At 39.4% G+C, this 24,372-nt stretch overlaps 1 protein-coding gene across 1 annotated transcript in view; it reads right to left on the bottom strand.

The window, feature by feature from the left end:
* Positions 1–4,951: 4,951 nt before the first annotated feature.
* Positions 4,952–24,372, bottom strand: part of LOC125241479 (nonsense-mediated mRNA decay factor SMG7-like) — a 46,767-nt gene continuing 27,346 nt past the window's right edge. Inside the window, exons 7-11 of the mRNA XM_048149992.1 lie at positions 13,612–13,746; positions 12,942–13,035; positions 11,622–11,808; positions 7,338–7,470; positions 4,952–5,089 (exon numbers count right to left, since the gene is read on the bottom strand). Of these exons, the coding sequence (XP_048005949.1) occupies positions 7,352–7,470; positions 11,622–11,808; positions 12,942–13,035; positions 13,612–13,746 (535 nt within the window). The 3' untranslated portion in view covers positions 4,952–5,089; positions 7,338–7,351. The remainder of the gene's footprint in view (positions 5,090–7,337; positions 7,471–11,621; positions 11,809–12,941; positions 13,036–13,611; positions 13,747–24,372) is intronic.

Genomic DNA, 24,372 nt, shown 5'->3' on the forward strand with positions numbered 1-24,372 from the left:
ATACAAGCAAAATACGTCCGTAAGCGATTATGGGGATTTTTTTACGTGAAAGTGACGTTTTCACGTAAAAAAATATTGATATTATATTATAATACGATATTAAAATGCACTAAAGGGTTCTATTTTTTTATTATTATTATAAATGGGCTTACTCTTGGCCACAGACTAGCCAAAGGCAAAGACGTGGCCTACGATGGGGCTCGCCCAGAAGATGCCTGTTCACTCTTGATTTGAAGGTCTAAAATGCACTAAAGGGTTCTATAATAGCTTCATTATAGTTTTCTAAAGAACTGTAATGAACTCATTACATTTGTGTCACTAATTCCCCTTCCCCATAAATATAAGTACTAGTAGTTTAACTAACTACTAACCTTTCTCTCTGAAGTCGGCCTCCGATATGACGACGGGCGCCGGCGCGTCATTTGACGCGCGTCGTAGGGCGTCAACGCGCGGCAACTCGCCGCCACGACATAGCGCCGTGAACGTTGTTACGTCGTCTTCCACTCTGATAGAAAAAAAAAACAATACGAAAATAAGTATACATAATGCATTTGCTGTTAATTTCCCGTGCCCCGAAAAATAATAAGACGGAAGTTATAGTTCGTTTTCACGTTATCCGATCCAATATCGGATGTCGAAGGATGTCAGAAATGGTGCTTTTAAAATATCAGTCCTACATCCGATATCGGATCAGATAATGTTAAAACGCACTCCATCTTTGACGACCGGTGAGGCCTAGTCGGTAGTGACCTTGCCTGCTAAGCCAATGGACCTGGGTTCGAATCTCGGTAAGGGCATTTATTTGTGTGAAAAAACAAATCTTTGTTCCCTAGTCATAGATGTTATCTATGTATAGATAGATAGATAGATAGATAGATAAGTCATTTATTTGGCAGACTGCAAACACACACAATACAATACACAATTTAAAACACACAAATTGGGCGCAACATAAAAAGAGACAGAGCAGTAAAATACAATTGAGACAGTAAAAAAACAACAATAACAAAAAAGAGAAAAGAAAATACAAACTGTGTGCGTTGCAGCAGGACAAAAGGGTCGCGGCTCAGTGATACGCTTCGCTCTTTCGACCGAAGCACTGATTTTCTGCCGGAACCCAGGTCACAATCACAATAGATTACTTAAATAATTACTTATATAATAACGATTTATATAACGTTAAAATGGAAACAAAGTGTAAAGTGTATAGTGTGAATGTTATGTGCATATCGTTTGATGTTTTCTGGATAGTGTTAATGTTAAAGTCGCAAGTATGTAAGCCTAGTCTGACTACTGTTCCCACCAGATTATATTCTGAAATCTGCAACCAAGTACCCGAATGGAATCCCATGTATACAAGTATTATGAATATAAGTGTGTATAGGGAACGTGACTGTAGTAAAAATAAAATATTTTGTACCATGCACGAAATAAAGCACCAGATAATTATTTAAGAAAAACATGGACAGAATGACAAATTCGTAACTCGTGTCGATTTAAAACACTCCCTTCGGTCGTGTTTTAATTTATCGCCACTCGTTTCGAACTTCCTTTTTTACGCACTTGTATCGTAATGTACTATTTCATCACACCCGCACTTTAAATGTGCTATTGCACGCAGGCGGAGCGTGAAATAATGAAATTTCTTGTATCGTACTTAACTTCTTTACATCTACTTACTACTTCTCTTCCTTACATATTTTTTACATTGCGAGTGTGATGAAAAACATTGTGTGTAACTCGGGGAGTATGAATATTACTAACTCGAGTCTTTATATCGCTCCGGCGAGCCGTCGCGATTTAACTTACTCTCGTTAGTGATATTCAACTTCCTCCCCTTGTTGCACAATGTACTATTTTAATGTACAGTGTATTATAATACTCACGTGACAGAGAAGCATTCAGGAGCTATTTCAGCCAGTCTCGTACCGAGTGTGATCAGACGGTGCGCTCTCACGCGCGCCTCCAAATCAGGGTCGTTGCTCAGACAGTCTGGAGACACCACGGACGGAGGCCTACAGAACAAAAACCGACTGTGAGTATGAGTACAGAAGTATTTTTCCGGAAACGTTCGTATTTGCCATGCTAGTTCAGACAGTGGCAGTACATCTTATACTGAGACTGACTGAAATAGCATGACACGTTCGTACGTTTCCGTAAAAATATGAAGGAAATTCTTTTCGCACTACATATGTATACTAGCTCAGATTAATTATAACACCAGATAGTGTTTCCGAACATCCTAGTGAAGCCATGCCAAGTGCGAATTTTTTTCGCACTTGTGTGATTGTATCCGAACGGCCCTCGCAGTACTCAATTTAAAGTCGTTCTAGAAACATCTCCCGAAAAAAAATTAATTTGCGAGTAATATGGTAGTTTGTGTCGAGAATGGATGTTATAACGCAACATATAATAAAAAGAAACCGCCCGATATTACATTCCACGTGAAAATATAGAGTTTAAGGTGATATTTTTAAGAAATAGTAAATACTAAAATTGAAATTTTTGTTGTCCGCCATTTCTTATAAATGTTGCCAGTCCAATGATTTTTTTCCGCCAAATGATGTTTAAAATATAAGGTAACAACAATTTTAGGTTCTTTGTATGTATATTTAATGAAATACATTTTAAATTGAAAAAATATTTTTCTAAGTTTAAAGACAAACATTTTGTTGTTTTATCGAAATTCTAATTTTAGCTAAGAATTATAGTATAATGTTTCTTCATTTTAGATTTCCTACTAATCCGCTTCTGTCTGCGAAACGTACGAATGTCATGGTACTCGTATTTCAGTCAGTCTCAGTACAAGAAGTACTGAAATTGACTGAACTAGCATGAGAAATACGAACGTTTCCGGAAAAATACGAAGGAATAGCTTTTCACACTACTACAACTTTGGATATTTTCACAGTTTTATTTCATGTGTAAATATAGCGCTAATAATCAATATTAATAAATTAAAGGTAAATGTGTTTACACATGAATGCCTGTACGTGGGAGCTAGAAAATAATAACTCTTTCTCGCTCCCAATTACAGGATAGTAATTGGATGACTGGTGCGGCAGGGTCCTCGTACGGTCATGTGTTAGCACTATAAATAACACTCCCAATTCGTAGATGTTAAAAACAAATCGATAGCATAAGTAGAACAGTTCTTAAGATATTTAGAAATGTGACAGACAGACAGACGGCCAGAGTCGCACCATATCAAAAGGGTTCCTGTTGTACAGTCAACGTCAAAAGTGAGTGATCAAAATGAACGTTTCAAAACATCTTCTAGTATGACGTGCTAGATGTAACAAGTTATACCAACGTGTCAGTTTAAAATGATGTTTTAATTAGTCAAAAGAAAATGATCATAACAACACCGAGACACAGAAACGAAGTGACAAGTCAATGTTTCAAATCGATATAAATAAATAAATAAATAATAATAAATAAATATTATAGGACATTCTTACACAGATTGACTGAGCCCCACGGTAAGCTCAAGAAGGCTTGTGTTGTGGGTACTCAGACAACGATATATATAATATATAAATACTTATATACATAGAAAACATCCATGACTCAGGAACAAATATCTGTGCTCATCACACAAATAAATGCCCTTACCGGGATTCGAACCCGGGACCGCGGCGCAGCAGGCAGGGTCACTACTGACTGCGCCAGACCGGTCGTCAATATAATGATACACAATGTCATATCCGTCGAATGAGTAGGGCACACTGATAATTTATACCGCCATTCGGCGCCTGTGCAAGTGTCTAGGCATGTCACTGTCATTCATATGTGTGAGAGAGAGAAAACATATCATCTTCTCGCTCTCACGTATGAAATCCATCAGTCATAACTTATGAGTGTGCCGCCTCATTGTCAAAATATTCCGAATGAAAGTTCGGTAAAAAAGGATTTATTTTCAATTTAGCCAAATATCATATGTAACCTTATTTCAAACTTTAGCGGACGTGAGAGGTGTCATAGTCGTGTCTCACGTTGGTCTCACGAATGTAACCGATATAGACCGAACATCTGACTTGTACTCCGAGGTGTCGCATAAATCTGTATTTTATAACAACACTCAACAATTACTTTGACAGTTTGAATGGCATGTCACTTAATTTTGTAGAATCAAAATAAATGTGATCACTTACTTATGACACTTTATGTATACATTTACTTCTAATAAACTATAATAGTCAGTAACATTTGACTTAAATTATTTTATATATTGTTTTGGGACCCTAATTCATCAGTTTCTTTTGCTGTTGACTATACCCGATAGGTTTAGATACCTAATAGGTAACCAAACAGAAATTTATCTGTATAGGCACTCAATATGTATATTTTTAAAATAAATTCATTTCAACCATTACTTACAACATTTCCATGGCACACGCACTAAAAATAATTAGTAATTAATTATTATAAACAAGTACAACGACTTTGTAAAAATCCCAACTTTGAGCGAAATCATTTTTCTCTGGCAACATTTTTTATATGCATGTGTGCGTGGGGCGAGCGTAAAACAGGAGCGTTCCACGCACACATCGATCGGGTTTTGGCTTCATTGTTGGCCGATGAGTTGTGTGGAAACTATATTTCTATGTGTAATATTTCTATGTATACTAGGTTCTTTTAGCCAAACTTCAAAACATCGTCATGATTTTTTATTTAACTTTTTCCCTAAAAGCGCAGGGGTCGTCAATCTTTACTCAATGATTGCAGGGGTTGTCTTTTCTCCTGGAGATGTCAACCTTTTTTTACAGAGGTAAACTATTTTCTTCAGGGATCGTCAACCTTATCTCCAGGGGATATCAACGTTTTTCAAATCAAATCAAATTAGGGTTAGTCAACCTTTTCTACAGGGGTCGTCAACCTTTTTCCCAGAGGCTGTGAACCTATACTCAATTAAAGCAGGGGTAGTAAACTCACGGCTCGTCTTGGTCCAGCTTCTCCTCGACATCGGGTACGCTTCGCCCGTAAGTGTCCCAGGCGGCGTGGTGGCAGAACTGGAGGGGGTCCATGGCGCGCTCCAGGGGTTGGAAACCGTGGAGCTCCTCGTCTTCAGGCAGGGGTACGGTGTCATCTGTGAATAAATAAATATTAGAGGACTTTTTACACAGATTGTCCTACGGTAAGCTCAAGAAGGCTAACATATTTACCCCCTTATTCATAAACGATCACTAAAGTTATCAAGCCGATAAAGTTCGTTTATCCCTTTCCGACGTATTGGTGTGATAGAAAGGGACAAACGAACTTTATCGGCTTGATAACTTTAATGTACGTGTATGAATAAGGGGGTTAATATATAAGTACTACGGAATGAATAATTGATGTTTATCGTGATTGGACAATGCACCTAACGGGACTTTGGCTTTCTGGCTAGACGTTTATGTTTGCCTAGTCCACACTATCCACACTTACTACTATTATAAATGGGAAAGTGTGTGTGTCTGTTTGCTTGTCCGTCTTTCACGGCAAAACGGAGCGACGAAATGACATGTTTTTTTTTAAATGGAGATAGTTGAAGGGATGGAGAGTGACATAGGCTAATTTTTGTCTCTTTCTAAACCCCCACTTCCCTAATATAAGGAGTGGAAGTATGTATGGAGCATTCTGCAATTTTCGAATTTGACCCGAGCCACAGATGTCATATATACCATAGATCAAGCAAACGTATCTACTTAGCGTGTCAAATGAACTCAGTGAAATCCACTGAGTTGTCCGTCTTTAATCGCAGCTTGCAGCTTTCGGGCGTCAATTTTTGTAAGTTGAAGTCAATCAAAACATAAAAAATGCCTCGTTACGTGATATTCAATTGCAACAACACAAAAATTGTGAACAATCAAGAGCCTGAGACATATTTAAAATTACAGGCAAGAAACAACTTCAGTACAAAATTTGACACGCTCGGCCCCTATACAAATAGATGAACTTGTTTCTTCTATATAAATAAAGTTCTGTGACCCGAGCGAAGTCGCGGGCAAAAGCTAGTTTTAATATAAATGAGTGCTTCTGTCGATTATTTTGGTCGCAGTGAATCTTAACCCTTAATAGGGCAGGGGGGCATATCGTCACTATTCAATTTCAATTTATTTCTTCATAACGAAAGTTACATGTCAATACATATTTACAAAAATTACAATTACATCCATCTTAGTAGCTATAGGTATAACAATTTTATAACAATCATATACAATTATTCTTATTCAAAAATTCTTCTATTGAATAGAAAGCTTCGTTTAATAAATATTCCTTGAGATTATTGATAAAAATATTATATGCAAGTTCAGTAGATTTAAGATTATTGGGCAAACGATTATATAGTCTCGGACCAATGTACCACACACATTTTCGGACTTTTTAAGTCTGTGTCTGTTAGGGAGGAGATTACTTCCATTTCGGTAGTTAGGGCCACGCATTCTAAATAGATCGAGTTTTTTACGAACTACTTTCATAATTTCTAATATGTATAGACTCGGAACAGTCATGATTTTTAAAGTTTGAAATAAGCTATACTACTAATACTACTTTTAAAAATCTCGTATCTCACGCTGCTCCTCAAAGTTAAAACGCAGTAAGTCTATGTGCATTCCATACATACTTACTACAATTTTCTTTTCATTGACAGACGAAGATACAAGTTTTTTTTAAAAGTAGTGACGATATATTTACCACCATAGTTTAGACTTTATTTGACAATTTGACAGAATTCAAATTTGACTAATTTCCGAAATTCTTCTGCCCTATTAAGGGTTAAGTATTATGCGACTTAGTCTTTTTGATTTAAAGCTATTTGTTAAAGATGTGTGTATTTTATCTATCTTTATGTATTTTGATTATATGAATGTTCATTTTAGCTAGATTTTAGTCTTCAAATAAAATGTCGCAACCATAGCGTCACAACTCGGACTAGCGATCAAATATGTGAAAGAGGCGCGTTCCTAGCACACATTCTAAGCTCGTGTAGGTAAACGCGTACTATGCTTGTATGAGTGAAATATGACAGGTCGACTGTTCGTGTTTTTGACAGGCGGTAACTGTGAGGTAACCGACAGGGGGTGGGCGGCACTTTCAGCGGGGAGGGCCATACTGTACAGGTCAATTCACAAGAGCTGGCACGAATGGAACGAATGTTTGAATGAAAATATGCATGTGTGTGACAGATTAACCAATAAAATGGTGGCTCTTGACAGTTACGACTGTATACCAATACAGGTGTCACTTACACAATCAAAGTTTCGTTCATTTCATTCGTGCCAGCTTTCGTGAATCGACCTGTACTAGAGTACTCTTTATTATACTGTGATAGGGTAGAATCTTTGGATACTTACATTTATCGGTATCTTCATTGGGCAGTTTGTTGAGCGTGTGCGCGAAGCGCGTGCCAGAATTGCGGCCGCGCCGCGAAAGGCGCCGACGCCACCAACACAGGGTGTTGCGCCACCCACTCTAGGCACACTTTCACTGCGGACAAAATAGAACATTAAGGTCAGTGTGGGGAAGACCGTCTACCCGGAAAGACCGTCTATTGACTATAACTTTTGTGTTTATATATCTACGTCTCTCACACCTCCGGAGGTATACCAGTTTTTCATCCTTAATCCATTGGTCTTCAATACCTATCTCTAGGACGAACACTAGTTAACATAAAACTTGATTCGTGTTTCGAACTCGAACATCGAGTTCAACATGGTTCCGCAAAAAATTAAAATAAAATAGAAGCAGTCGGAATATTTGTATATTGTGTATGTAACGTAGTCATTTAATAACCGTTCTTTCTGACTAGTACTATTAATCTACTGAAAACGCGCTCAATTTTTAGTTTTATGTTCTGAAATATGTAACTTAGAAATTGTGCCTACTCAGAAAGTCCGGCATAAAAGAGAAAGGCAAGACCGGCATATGATAAACAAGGAGTTGCCAACCTTTTTTAGGCTTTATTGGAAATAAGTCGAGTGTAAACAATATCAATATATAAGTACGTTTTTGGCTTATGATAGTTGTACCATTTTTGATTTTAACTTCGAAATACAGTTTTGATAATGATTCGTATGGTGTTACAAAAATCATTCGAAAGTATTAAGTAAAAAAAATATATGTGACATAGTTGTGAAAAATGATAAGAGGTGAAGAGAAGTAAGCCTACACTGCATTATTCATCATCGTATTTAAGTTGGTAGAATTATCGTAAGTTCTACCCGTTTTTTATTATTTTTGTTTAAGTATAATTATGTAGATTGTGCAACATGCGACGACAAATATTTCCAAAGAGAGTAGGGTTTCGAGTTGGTCATTATTTTTATGATCAGCATTTCCCAACAGGGACCGTATAAAACGGTTTTGACCGAGTATTTTACGGCTACCCGACCGTTAATTGACATTGCTGACTGTCACTTTGACATAAAAGTGGTCAAAGGTGTGGTCAAATAGGTTTGTGGGCGTGCTGACTTCAAAATTAATGACCAATTAGAAATCTGACATTGCAGACTGTCACTTGACACAAAAGTCGGGTGTGTAATGATTGGTATAACTTTTTTTGGTATAGAAACATTTGATATAACAACATTTGATATATATTTAAAGGATATAATCACTCATTTGACATAATTAACATTTGGTATAACCACAAAATATCTACTTTTATTTTGTATAATCATTATTTCGTATAACATTTATTTATAATAACTGTTATATGGTATAACTATCTATTGATATATGACTAGTATAGTATAAATAGCAAACAGTAAAACATTTCTTGAATTAATTTTATTCTTTTTTGAAGGGATCACAGTTCTAACCTAACCCAACCTTTTTTTCTGATAGTAGTACATATGTTTAAGGGTCACAGTTCAAACCTAACCTAACCTATTTTTCTGGTAGCAGCACGTTGTGTGTAGGGGGGTCACAGTTCTAACCCAATCTACTTTTCTGGTAAATGATGGATCTAATTTATTGTACATTATTTTTATTCTGACTGTGCTCTAGAAAGAGTTTGTGTTATACCATTTATTTATTATAGGAAATAAGCATTATACTCAAAGTATGTTAGAATAAATGTTATTCGAAAAAAATATCATTATATCAAATGAGAATTATACAATTTGTTAGTATATTATTTGTTGTTATATGATTCAACAATTATATCAAATGATCGTTATAACGACTAAAAATATATCAAAAAAAGTTATATCGATCGATACGCACCCACAAAAGTCGTCATGGGTGTCGTCAAATAGGTTTTTGGGGGTGCTGACTTCTTCAAAATTAATGACCAATTGGAAATCTGACATTGCTGACTGTCACTTTGACATAAAAGTTGTCATGGGTCAACGGGTCATGGGTCAGGGTGTCATGGGTCAATTATCGTGACTAAATTGGATTCGCAGGTGTTCGTTGGAAAAACAGTATTATGCAATATCTGGACCTGAAAAGAAAAGGTTATGAACCCCATCTACGGGACATATGCCGGTCTTGCCTTATAAATAAAAAAATGCTTATATGTTCAAAATTTCAACGTTATTTTATTAATTATCTAGCACATTCTGCTCTGTTATTACGTAAAATAACAATGATCATGATTTTGGAACCTAGTCTCATATGAAATTACGCGACAACAAGCACTAGACGGTCTTTCTGTACACATCGCGGGAGTACGGTCAACCCGCCGAGCCTTAAAAAATGTGATTTTTATCACTTAAAAGTACCTTAATTCACCAAAATGTTGTAAAAGCTTTGTAAAATATAATATTTGCTATCCCATAGGACCATGCGCATAACGCCAGACTACATTAATTATAGAGTTTTATCCACTCAAACTTTAATTCAAATAAACTATGCCGGTCTTGCCCGCACTGACCTTACCTTATTTTTACAGTGAATTCATCTTTACTTGTCCAATTATGTAAACAAACACTGCTGGATAACATTATCTGAGCAATTCCCGAATAGTTTGTACATTTGGAGCACGTCTCCGATTTTGATAAAAATTGGTAGGATGATAGAGTCCATGATGCTGAGCAAGATCCACTAGGTTTCTCAAAATGTCCTACCAATTTTTATCAAAATCGGAGACGTGATCCAAATGTACAAACTATTCGGGAATTGCTGATCTCACTTTTCTCTGGAATTAAAATGTTATTATACACTTAAAGAAACTCACAAAGTATTGATATCAATCAAAAAGCTACTGAAAAATATCATTTCTAAAAAGATTTTCATTAATAATTGCAATAACGAACGGATGACATCAAAAACTCCTGACATTAGGAAGCCTAGATTGTCTACGAATCGTTATGTCATGTTGGGATGACAACTTATCATTATGAACTTTATTTATAATGATTAGTTACTTATTTTAACATTTGAGTTTGTGTAGCTTGGAAGAAATGCATTGATATGAACTACAATAATTTATCAGATTTTTTTTTTTGGACATTCTTACACAGATTGACTGAGGCCCACGGTAAGCTCAAGAAGGCTTGTGTTGTGGGTACTCAGACAACGATATATATAATATATAAATACTTATATACATAGAAAACATCCATGACTCAGGAACAAATATCTGTGCTCATCACACAAATAAATGCCCTTACCGGGATTCGAACCCGGGACCGCGGCGTAGCAGGCAGGTTCACTACCGACTGCGCCAGACCGGTCGTCAAACCATCATCATCATCATCGTCATTTTTTAACCGACTTAGAATTAATATTTAACTATCAGTACATTAGATATCATTTGTTGTACCTATTATAATGTTAATGCTAGGTACTATAAAATGAATACTGAACTAGCCTTTTTCACAAGATTGTTGCAAATGTGACGAAAACGAATTAAATTTTGGTTTTTAAAGACTTTATCGTTAAGTATGAAGACAACTTTGAGTGGCCGTATTTAATATTTTTATTATTTTTACACAATTATAGTCAGTATAGTTATGTGCGAAATGTCATTTGATATTTGCCAGTCGCTTTTCGGTGAAGGAAAACATCGTGAGGAAACCGGACTAATCCCAATAAGGCCTAGTTACCCTTCGGTTTGGAAGGCAGGCACTTTCGTAAAACTAGTGCCTATGCCAAATCTTGGGATTAGTTGTCAAAGCGGACCCCAGGCTCCCATGAGCCGTGGCAAATGCCGGGATAACGCAAGGAGGATGATCGATGGAATCAGGCGTTACTTTGCGGAAATCCATGTTAATCGTAAACTAGAACTTTCCTTTGCTAATCCGCGAATAGATAACGTGCAAGTCAATCAGTGCTAACCTGTTATAATTACTTGCGTATTTTTTACATGCAATTAATTTTACCACCCTCCCACCCTGACTCAGTCAGTTGCGGGACTTCGGACCGTCAACATCAGCTCCTGAGGATGCCTCGTAGAGAGGCGAAACACGTGTCGAGTTTTGTATTTTTGGTGGTGGGTTGTTATATTTATTTGCGTATTTATTTTTATTTTTGCGGTGGGAGGGTGGGAAAATTAATTGCATGTAAAAAATACGCAAGTAATTATAACAGGTTAGCACTGATTGACTTGCACGTTATCTATTCGCGGATTAGCAAAGGAAAGTTCTAGTTTACGATTAGCAAGGAGGATGATAACCTAGTATAATACTTACGTGCGGGGAGCGCTCTGTCCAAAGGGCTCTCGGCCGTGTGCGAAGGCAGTAGGAGCGCTAGCAGTGCGCCCACAGCTAGCGTCTGGCTCAACGCCGCGGCGGCCGCTTCGCTGTCGCTCAACGCTTGCTCTGTGGCCGTCAAGTCTTCTGTCGTTGTGTGCACCAGCCATATTATTACGCATACCATCTGTAATTCAAACCATTTTTTTTTTTCAAAATTGTCCCCCCACTTTTTTTGGATTTGGATTTTTTTATGTGGTTTAAATAAATAAATATTGGGGACATCTTACACAGACCTACTTAGCCCCAAACGGAACAAAGCTATGTACTGTGGGTGCTAAGCGAAGATATACATACTTAAATAGATAAATACACACTTATATACATAGAAAAGATCCATGACTCAGGAACAAATATCTGTGCACTGTTGGAACTTACTTAGGCTTATAGGTTTATTAACTATGAAGTTCGTATGTGTACCACTATAAACTCTACTGGATGAATAGAATCGTTTTCTAGACAATGTCACATAATGTAAACATGTCAGTTTGGTTCCGTTCGTTTGCCTCTGCGGTCGGCCGGCCGCACAAATATATATTGGAAAACTATCTAGTATTTTATTTACTGTGTCCACGGACATTTCCAAGTTGCTTATCACACAAATAAATGCTCTTACCGGGATTCGAACCCAGGACCGGCTTAGCAGGCAGGATCACTACCGACTGAGCCAGACCGGTCGTCAATCCTCTCAGAATCGCGAGCTCTTTCAATCTTAATAGGAGTGAAACTGCCCCAAGGTTTTTCCTATTCCGTTACCATTTTTTCATACATTTTGTATGGCGGTAACGGAATGGAAGGTTTGAAAAATGTATGGAAATCTTGGGACATTATTTTTCTCCTATCAGCATCGAAAGACCTCGCGATTGTGACGTGCGACGCTTGCCTGCCTGTGACCCGTTTCTCGAAAGGTACAAGCCTTGTATTACAAGTGTGTTTCCATGACAACCCATACGATTTGACAGTTAGCGCACTTGTAATACAAGGTTTGTACCTTTCGAGAAACGGGCCCCTGGGCACTAAAAAAGGAGGCAAAGAAAAATGTAGGGCTTGCGGACAATTGCTTTCATAAAACGCGCGCCTAAACCTTGGCGTTGGCGGAACCATCGACCAGCCATAACACTTAAAAATTGATTGAAAATGTAGGGGTTGATGGTTTGATAGAAAATTTGATATCTGCGCCTATTTTAGTGACAAGATTTGCCTGACCGTCTATAGTTGTGAATTTCATATGATACCAATATTATTTAAAAAAATGATTACCTTTATCAAAGTCATTGACTCAAAACTGTCCGTTGCTACTAGCGATGTGAGGGACGTATTCAGTGTCTCAACTAACTGCTCCGCCGCTTCTAATCTGCAAGCATATAAACAGGTTATCATTCGATCACCGAATAGGGATGACGACTACATAAAAAATGGCATTCTGTTTAGTCCGTCAGTTAGATCGTCCAAAAATACTGAACACATATTTTTCGCTTTTTCTAATTAGTGAAAAAATACAAAGATATAGAGCATCAAAGTTCCGGGGGCTTGTGACGTCACTTCTAAGTAAAAATTGTACCTAGGCGTGACGTCACGCGAAAGTTCAACGCACTGTACCGTCGTCATTTTTCGTTTACGAGAAAAAAGAAAAAATACGTGTCTAAAATCCCTTGATAATCTAACTGACGGACTCATGCCCTTACCGGGATTCGAACCCGGGACCGTGGTTTAGCAGGCAGGGTTACGCGCTAGGCCAGACCGGTGGGTCGGCATGACCTCAAAAGTCAATATGCAAAGTTTTATCGACCCTTTCTATTTCACAGTGTATATACTAAACTTAGTGGCGGAAAGAAAGGGATACAGAGAGTAGTTTGTGTGTTGTATTGTAGTTTATGGCCTGTTTATAACTGCTATTTTTGGTACATAAATGTTTTTTTTTTTATTGTACCTCTCCCCTGTATGTATGTCGCGCACGGCGCGTATCAGCAGCGTGACGTACGCGTGCGCGTCGCGTGGCGGGACGACGGCGGGCGTGACGGCGGCGCGTCCCGGGAGGAGGGCCGGCGCAACAGGGGGGACTTGACTGAAACAAAGTAATGATTGTATTTTATAGTATTTGACATTAAAAAAACAATATTTATAGATTTTGGGTATAAAAAGTGTATTTTGACTACGTGTTTTCGATTAAATGTGTGAATTTTTTTATTTATTTTAGTATAGTTTTAAGTTAGCGGGGGCAGGAGAAAAAGGTGCCCTAACTAGTATAAATAATAAAATAAATCGTAAATATTATAGGACATTCTTACACAGATTGACTGAGGCCCACGGTAAGCTCAAGAAGGCTTGTGTTGTGGGTACTCAGACAACGATATATATAATACAAATACTTATATTGTATATAGAAAACATCCATGACTCAGGAACAAATATCTGTGCTCATCGCACAAATAAATGCCCTTACCGGGATTCGAACAAGGGACGGCGGCGTAGCAGGCAGGGTCACTGCGCGCTATGCCAGACCGGTCGTCAAAAGTATATCTCGCACAGATGTATCACTCCATAGTACAGTAATAGTACTTACTTGAGTCGGCCTTCCTCGTCCCTTACCCAGCATTTGGAAGCCCTAATATAGCACACACTCACTAGTAGAGATGGACCGAATACGGACTTTACCGAACCGAACGTTCGGCCGAGTATTCGGTTCCGCCATATTTGAAATCCTGGCTTACAATAATAAACTTTTCAATGATTGGTAATGGGTACTAACTACTAAGGCTCTTAATGTTTCTATAATTTAGTGCATAAGAAAAGTTTAGCATAAGGATGGTCTGGCAACACTAGCCAGTGACAGACGTCAAATGTGGTCTGCGTATTTAAATATGTAATATAATTAGTTACTTCATAAAATATAAGAAGATATTGTGATAAATGGGACTATCATGCTGCAATTCAAGTGATAAAATGTTATCTCAAGTGTCCATGCATTGTAAGAAGCCAAAAATCGACGACAAAAAATAAGTCAACTGTCAACGAAGTAACGTCCGAAATTTAAAAAATACACCGTTTTACAAGTGTTTCTGCGAAGATATTTACAGATGAGTATTGCTTTCATAATCTTTACATACAGTTTTCATGTAATCTTTCAAATTGCTAGTAGTCATTAGGTATTTGGTTATGTTTGTACATGTTTTGATGACAACTTGTTTAGTGTTTTAACTTACCGTGTTTCTTAGTTCATTGTTAAATCTCTTCAAAAACAATAAGACTACACACAGTGGAAACCAGTTAAACTTTCAATAAAGTGAATTATAAAACCTACTACATGTTATCATACACTAGGAATTAAGATTAGTAAATTTTGATTTCCTCATTAAAGTCATATTGTTATTATTGAATAGTGTATCAAGTGCAAGTATTAAGTTAATAATTACAAATTCTCACTGCCTATGCATATATTTTATTGGCTATATTGTCTCAAATTACAAATATGTCTTCAGAACAACCTACCAAGATGACTACAAGGAGGGACGTCCTGATTGCCAAAATGCAACAATTACAGAAGGAGCTCAAAACAGCCAACGAGCTGAACAAAAAGCTCCTTCAAGAACAAGAAGAGAGTGAACAGGAGATTGAGCGTGTTGTAAGAACAAACACAACACTAAAAAATCAACTCGCCAACCAAGACGTTGAGTATGAAGACTTGCAAGGGCAGCGCGATGAACTGCAGGCCATTGTCAACCGGTTCCAGCAATGCCAGGATATACACGAGCTGGCGTTACAACGCGTCCGGGACTTGCAACAGCAACTGGAGGAGTCGGAATCAAAACATATTTGCAAGTATTGCTCCGGCAACCCCGTGCCCGCTGACAATAATATGAGTATTTTTGCTGAATTAAATAGTTTTGATGTAGATTTAGTTCTTGATAGTACAGTGTCCTCTCCAATAATAGAAACTTTAGATATTAAAAATTCTGTGCAATTTGAGGACCACAGTGATGTTAGAGTTACATTGAAAGGTAACATTAAAATTAAAAAATACTTGAAATTGAACAGATTCATTAAGAAATCAAAGCTTTTGCTGAAACGTCATACTTCACTGTTTAAGACAGTGCAATCTAAATGTAAAAGTGTTTCCCTCAGCGAGGAACTTTTAAACTGTCAATATCAACTAGACAGGACAACTGAGGAGCTGAATCTCCGCTCCTATGAATTAAAAAAATTAGAATTAAAGTTGACAGACTTAACTAATAGGGATGAATTGTCAAGTAAAGCTTTACAGGAGTACATAGCCTTTATGAATAATGTTCTAGAACCGGGCAGCGGCTACAACCTGAGCTTCGAGTCACCACGGCCACCGACGCGCCCCGCCGCGCCGAGTTCGCCCGGGCTGCGTGCCGTCCTAGCCGCGCCGGGATCGCCCGCGCTGCGAGCGCTGTTCGCGTCGCGCCCGAGCACCGCGCTCGAGCCCAGCAGAGACCTTCACCCCGTCTCGAGCTTCGGGGATCCTGCGCCAGTACCGGCTCAACCGCCATCGTCACCGCCGGGCGTCGTCGAGCGGGTTCCATCGCGACCGTCCATCGCCGGGCCGGCTCCATCGCCGCCGGCCCTCGTCTCGCCGGCCTCGTCGCCGCCCAGCCTAGCTACGCTGGCTCTGGCGCTGCTGACCTATGTCTCGCCCGCTCCGGCGCCGCCACCCCTCGTCTCGCCGCCGTCGCCCCGCCTCGCGCCGCCATCCTCCCCGCCGCCCCCGGCCGCCGCCGCGGCGTGCTCCCCGCCGCCGCCGCGCGCCGCCCGCGCCCGCGCCGTGCTGTACAGCGACGAGGCGGGCGCCGGGCTGGGCGCGCTGCTGGCGGAGCGCCTCCACCGGCGCGTCATCAACCACTGTCACCCGGGGGCCACCGTCGCGAGTTTGGTCGAGTGCATCTCTGCAGGCGAGTTTGACCGCGATTCGACGCATATAGTTTTTGTAGGGAACAGTTTAGACTGTACTAAACGCGATATTTTAAATTTGTCCGCTACTCTGTCGGCGCTCGATCGGGGAGAGGTAGGGAAAATAATTATGTGTGCGCTCCCATACAGAAGGTCGAGAAAGGTGAATAAGAGAGTTTACCATTATAATTCTTTGTTGTACAATCTCTCAGTATATAGTAGTACGATTTCGTATTTTGATACGAATAAATTTATATATGATTTTGTAATGCCCTGTAACAGAACCTACCTACCGAAAAGATGTCTAGTGGATTGTGCTAACCTGTTAGCATATAATATTGAGGACTCCGTCGTATCTAGGGCGGCGTCTAGTAGTTTTACTTCGCGTAGCTCTTTATGTCTCGGTAGCGTGGGTTCCGAGACGGAGTCGCCTGGTGATTTGTATTTAAACTAACCGCTACGACAACGTCTGCACCGGCCGGCTCTGCTCGTATTGATGCTAGTATGCTTAGTGAAACCGAGTTATTAAATTTAGTTCACCAGAATATTCAAGGCTTTGCCAGCAAGGAACTCGAAATAGATTTGTTTTTACAGTCCTCGAATATTGACATTCTCTGTATAACCGAGCACTGGCTTAAAGGGCATGAATTTATGTTCAATTACAATAATCATAGTATAGTTAGTTATTTCTTCAGAAGATCCTGCATTCGCGGCGGGTCATTGATAATGGTTAAACATAGTATAAAAAGTAAAGAGCGTAGAGACATTGTTGACTTGTCTGTAGAACGCGTTATAGAACTTTCTTGTGTCGAGTTGGAACGATTTATTGTTGTATGCGTGTACAGGCCCCCATCGGCGGACTATAATGTATTTGAATCGGTTATAGATGAAGTCCTTAGTCGTGTTTTTAGAAGTCAGAAAACTATAGTTGTATGTGGCGATTTTAATATTAATTTGCTAGAAAATTCGCCTTTGTGTGGAAGGTTACTAAATACCTTTAAATCTTTTAATTTAGTAAATTTATTTTGTGAACCAACTAGAATCACGGCAACCAGTGCAACATGTATAGACAACATCTTCAGTAACGATATTGCGATTAGTAAATCTGTAATAAACACCTTGAGTTCTGACCACTGTGGACTAAAAGCCTCTTTTGGCGGGAAGATAGAGGATATTCCACAAGACACTGTGTGCAGACTGATTTCCGAAAGGCGCTTACAGTCATTCAATCGTAATATTAGGAACAACTTACCTTTTCTTTCATGTAACCGAGAGAACCCTGACTGTCTGAGTTCTGAGTTGTTTAACTGTATAAAAAAGGAATTTGATGCCTGCTTCATCCCCAAGAAGATGCAGGGCAAGGTCAAGGTTAAATTTAGCGACTGGGCTACGCCGGATATTCACGATAAGAGACGCCGGCTCTATGATTTGTATGATCTGCGAACAACTGATAAAAGGCCGGAATTTATAGAGTACGTAAAGAATTTCTCGAAATCTTTTAAAAGGATGTGTGTCGCCGCTAAAGCTGATTATTTATCCAAAAATATCTTAAATTCCAGCGATAAAGTTAAAACTACATGGCAAGTGATCAGCAGTGAAACAGGAAAGCGTAAAATAAAAGAACGGCACTACAACCTACGAGTTGCTGATACTTTAGTAAGTTCCGACCGTGAAGTGGCAGATCACTTCGAGCGATTTTTCTCGAATATACCGGCAGAGACAACAAAGTCTCTTAACTCATCGCCAATTGTCGCTGAAGAAATGCTGCAAGCTAATGTAGAAGAATGTTCAGAAATATTCACATTTTCTTATGTTACTCCGACCATAGTTATTAAAACGTTCAGATCTTTAAATTTAAAGAAAACTGAAGATCTATGGGGCTTGTCAGTTAAAGTATTACACTCAATAGTAGAATCAATCGCACCCTATTTAGCTGAGATTTTCAACAGATGTATTGAAACTGGCATTTTTCCTGATATTATGAAACACAGCAAAATTATCCCGCTGTTTAAATCAGGAACGAAATCAGACCCGACCAAATTTAGACCTATTTCAATATTACCAGCGCTAAGTAAGGTCTTTGAGAAGCTTATTCTTAATCAACTGTTGTCTCACTTTAACAGAAATAAATTGCTTGACAATAATCAATTTGGTTTTACCAGAGGTCGTTCAACTACTGATGCCGGTGTGGTACTTCTAAAACACATCTTTGACGCCTGGGAAAGAGCTCAAGATGCTGTTGGAATTTTCTGTGATCTATCAAAGGCCTTTGATTGCGTTGATCACGAGAATTTAAAGAGAAAATTGAGCCACTATGGGGTTAAAGCTGCTGCCCTTGACCTTGTTTCATCGTACCTTTCCGACAGAACTCAGCGAGTTGTTATCAATGGGACTCAATCAGCAGGTTCACCGGTAGCACTTGGAGTGCCTCAAGGTTCAATTCTCGGTCCCTTCCTGTTCTTAGTATACATTAATGATCTACCGAAACTAGTGCAAGATAAACATGATATAGTGTTATTTGCTGACGACACTTCTCTTATATTCAAAGTTGACAGAAAGGAAAGCAGCTTCGATAACATCAACGATGCACTGTCTAGCATAACAGACTGGTTTACGGCGAATAACTTACTTCTAAACGCCAAGAAAACCAAGTGCATCAGATTTGCGCTTCCGAACGAATGCTGGAATTTGAAGATCGAACGGTTTTCCTTGGAGTCACTTTGGATTCAAAACTGCAATGGCATGCACATATAGCCACTTTAGCTGGCAAACTTAGTTCTGCAGCTTACGCAGTAAGGCGAATCAGACAACTAACAAACGTAGAGACGGCCAGGCTGGTATACTTTAGCTACTTCCACAGTGTTATGTCATATGGGATCCTGTTATGGGGAAAAGCTGCAGACATTCAGGCTATTTTTGTGCTGCAAAAACGAGCAGTCCGTTCAATCTACGGATTGGGCGGTCGAGCATCTTTAAGAGAAAAATTCAAAGAGGTGAACATTCTTACCGTTGCCTCTCAATACATATACGAAAATATTATGTATGTTCGGAAAAATATCCACGAATTCAAGCTTAACAGTGACATCCATAACCAGGGCCGGATTAAGGGTAGAGCGAGTGGAGCGGCCGCTCTAGGCGCCACACATGGTAGGGGGGCGCCGAAATCGAAAATGTGGAATAATCCATACACAAAAATTATACATTGCGTGGGCGCGCACATATCACAAAATGGCGAGAGGAGTCTGGAATTAATACAACTATTGAAAATCTAGATTTGTAATTCAGATTAAGTGGAAAGTTGCACCACATAGCCAACATAATTATACCAACATTCATAACGGCGCTGTTGCTAGGGCGCCGTAAAAGGAGGATTCTAGCCCTTAACGAACTACATTGTTTTGCGGCCCAGTGACAAAGCTACGTCGTTATCCAAATGCAAAAATATGAGTCTATCCGATAGTCCAAAGCGGAGTGCCTCATAAAGCCAAAGGCGTAAAACGTCTCAGAGAGGCGCAATTTTGTGAGTCACAGGAGATGAGCGAACTTCAAAGGACTAAGATCCCGAAGGGCACTTAGGGGCAAAATACCGAAATGGGCATCCTGACGGTGACGATCGAGTTCGCAGTTAATGTCTTAATTATAACTAGAGATGGGCCGAATATTCGGTAAATATTCGGTATTCGGCATATTCGGCAAGTTTTTCAATGTTCGTATTCGGCCGAATAATTCGGTTGCATTGCCGAATATTTACCGAATAAACAAAGTAAGTAACTAATGAAGATCTTACGTATTCCACTGGATAATAAGCTCCTATTTTAGTAGCTTTTTAAGGAACTGCTAAAAAGAGAGAAACCTGTGTCAAAATATAAATACAATTGTTTTGTAAAAAAGTTCAAAAACCGTAGTTTAAGAGTTGAGAAGAGCTCAGAGTCGTTTTAATTAAGTTTAAGTTATCCTCTAAATGATAAAAACATAGTTGTGGTAACATATGTAACCAATGTAACCATTATCAATCATTTAATAGTTTAAATTAACATCCTCTTTAAAAATATGGCGTAACCGAATATTCGGCCGTATGTTCGGTTCGGTAAGAGCTGAACCGAATGTTCGGCCGAATATTCGTATTCGGCAAAGTTTATATTCGGCCCATCTCTAATTATAACTCTTAGTATTATAAAAACAATAGTAATGGCGAAATATAAGGCCTAAATTAAATATAAGGCCTAATTATAACTCTTAGTATTATAAAAACAATAGTGATGGCGAAATATAAGGCCTAAAAGTCGGGAACATAGGCGCCCTGTGAAGTCGAAATACCCCAAAATATGTCAAAGATCGCAGCTCTGCAGTTGATCAAAGTGCGTCAATAGGAAAAAAAATCACGCTCGCTTCGCTCGCGCTTACTATTTATGTCAGTTCTCTTTTAGTTACTTAGAAAAAAATTCGAGCTCGCAGCGCTCGCGTTTTCATTTCAAGTCTGCTTTCCTGACTTGGCCACTGTAGTACTTTTGCTTGTTATTTTATGTAAATGATATCCACGTTCAGTCCCACGTAACTATATTAGGGTGCGACTGAGAAAGTTCAACCCTTGTCCCCTTTCGTACTCTGTATGATGAAATTCTTAAATTCTGTATTGCGTTAATGTTTAAATTACGGCATTACTATGAAAAAAATTTCGCGCTCGCTGCGCTCGCGATTTTTTTTATCTACGTTGTAAAACTTCTTCCCAAGGGCGCCGAAATTCAAACTCGCTCTACCCTGATCGAGTGCACGGGCCGGCGCTGTCCATAACTATAACACAAGGAACAAACATAAACTTGCTGTGACCGCCCACCGTCTCCGTAAGGTTGGTACGTCTTTCGTCGGGAACTGTACACGTTTTTATAACAAAGTACCAACCGATATAGTGGATTAGCCATTTGACAAATTTAAGGCACGCATTAAGCGTTTGTTGTTATGTAAGGTAAGGCGTACTACACTGTGAAGGATTTTATAGATGATAGGGATGCCTTTAAGGTGGTTGCTTGTCAATAGATGAATGTAGTCGTATATATTTTTTCATTTTCTCTGCATTGTGTAATTAAGCATACTAGTGTTCAATTGACGTATGAGAACATATTCTCGTCTGATTATATTGTTTTTATTTAAGTTTAGTTGTGGACACTTGGAGACCTTATACATCTCCAAGATTATGTGTTTAATGTTTAATGTTTATCTTACTTTAATTTTATTGTATAAATCTATATTTCCTTCCTTTGTAACATACGAGCACAGAATATAGTGTCTTACAGCTATGTTTTATTATTTGAATATTTAATTTAGCCTGGCAGCTTGAACATGTCATGCACACTTAAAAGTCTTTGCTGCGGTGGCGTCGTTGATCGGGTCGCCACCTTCCCGAATAAAGGTTGAGGGAGGCGATGGCTGAGATACGCGTCATACTCGTGAACGGGTGCCGTCTGTGAAGACCGGTCTGTTTAAGCTTACTGGGGCTGTTATAACTTAGTAACTTTAATTCTAATTTTTATTAAATTAGGACACTTTGTTCGGTTGTCGTTTGTTTCCTTTCTTTTAGTGAATATTTTAAATATATGATTTTGACTCATGGAGACCATATACATCTCTAAGGAGAATTAGATTAAGTAGATATACATTTTATTTTTAGTTGTGACATTTAGAGTCATTTGCACCTCTAAAGTAATTTTAGACTTTTTTTTTTTGTATTTGTACTTTTATATTAAAATTTAATGTAGTTCTTGGTTGTAATTCGACATTTAGAGACCTTCTACATCTCTAATTAATTGTATAGAGTTAACTTTAGTTAGAACTTAGAATTAGTATATAATAGTATCAATTGTAATTTCAACTCAATTTTAAATATTTTTTTAAATACCTATGTACATGTGACGTGTAAAAGTGCCCCTGTGGCCTATTTGCTGAATAAATTATTTTGATTTTGATTTTGGTTTTTGTTTCTTAAGCTACGTTATTTTTACTTTTTTACATAATTGTTGTAGATGTAGGTACTTATATTTTAACGCATTTTAACTCCCTTTGGTGGTTCCTTAGTGCTATATATTGTATGAAATGTAGGTACTTTGGTTTTCTGCCGCCTACCGGCAGATAAAATAAATGTCAGTCTCGAATTACGCGTGTTTCATTCGCCGTCCTTAGAAAGCCTTTCCCCAGTATATACCATTTGGCGACGAGTCCAGTGAATAAATTTGGTATCTAAGAAGTGTTTTAGTGCTAAAATCATGTCGGAAGATAAAAAACCGGACCTTAGTGCCCTTAAAGAATTTAAAATGAATGTTGACGTGTGGTCGACTTACGTGAGCAGATTGAAGGCGTGGTTCACTATACATGATGTGAAAGTTGCGGATTTTCCAAAATACCTTGTTGCGGTAGTGGGCACCGAGCCGCTGGATCTTATCATAGACTTGTGCTACCCGGAAACTCCCGAAAGTGTTAGTTTTGACAAAATCGTAACCTTAGTCGAAGAATATCTCTCACCTAAAAGGTCAGTGATCGCCGAGAGAATGATTTTTAGGGCACGTAAACAAGTCGAAGGTCAAACGATAAGCGAGTACCTCGTGCAGTTAAAGAAATTAAGTAAACATTGTAAGTTTACGGATAATAGCATCTTAAAGGAAAATTTACGGGATCAATTTGTTTACGGCCTACAAAGTGAGCGCATACGGCAGCGAATGCTAACAGAGGACGACGAGCTCACGTTCAAACGCGCCACGGAGTTGGCGTTGTCGCTGGAGGCGGCCGTTCGAGACTCGGCGCCGGCGGGGCCGGCTCAGTCCCCGGCGGCCGCGTCGGGCTCCCGCGGCGAGGCGGAGCCTGTGTTCGCGGTCGGCGGCGGGGCGCCGCGCCAGCGAGGCGGCGGCGGCGCGCGGGCGAGACACGGGCCTCAGCGTCGAGGCAACGGCGACTACGGCCGAGGAGGGTCGTCGTCGTCAGGGGGACATTGTTATCGTTGTGGTGGACGGCACCCGGAGCAGCAGTGTTCGTTTAAAAATAGTGAGTGTTATGTGTGCGGTGACGTAGGCCATATCGCCAAAATGTGTCGTTTTAGAAAAGATCCCAAGAGAGTGCATAACATTGTGACCGACGGACGGCTATCTGACGGGTCCGACTCTGACGACGGGTGCCTGCAGGTGTATCAGCTGAGCGACGACGATGCTGAACCGGACGTTAAGTGGATGGTGAAGGTAAACGTTAATAATGTTCCGTTAGTGATGGAAGGTGACACCGGTGCCGCTGTTAGTATTATATCCTTTGGTACATATAAAACACATTTTAAAAATTGTAAATTATACCCTTGCGAGTCGAATTTAACAATGTATGGTGGTCAAAAGGTGAAACCTAAAGGTCAAATTATGTGTTCGGTCCGACTCGGTGGCCGAACGGTGAACGGATTGAAATTGATCGTTTACGATAACAATACCAGTTTGCCGTTGCTGGGCCGTAATTGGTTGAGGGCTTTCGGTATACACTTTCCACACATAGATGACAACAACGTAAATGCGGTGAACGTAAAATTAAGTAACGAGGATATCTGCAGCAAATTAATGAAGTTATTTCCTAACGTTTTTGCGGACGGTATTGGCACTTTTAACAAAACTAAATTGAAATTAGAAATTAATAGTGACGCGACGGCCGTGTGGCGGCGGCCCCGGCCCGTGCCGCTCGCGCTGCGGCCCGCCGTGGAGGCCGAGCTGGCGCGGCTGCAGCGCGACGGCGTCATCTCGCCCGTGGAGTGGAGCGACTG

The sequence above is a fragment of the Leguminivora glycinivorella genome, chromosome Z (genome assembly GCF_023078275.1).
Source record: "Leguminivora glycinivorella isolate SPB_JAAS2020 chromosome Z, LegGlyc_1.1, whole genome shotgun sequence".
NCBI classification, from domain to species: Eukaryota; Metazoa; Arthropoda; class Insecta; order Lepidoptera; family Tortricidae; genus Leguminivora; species Leguminivora glycinivorella.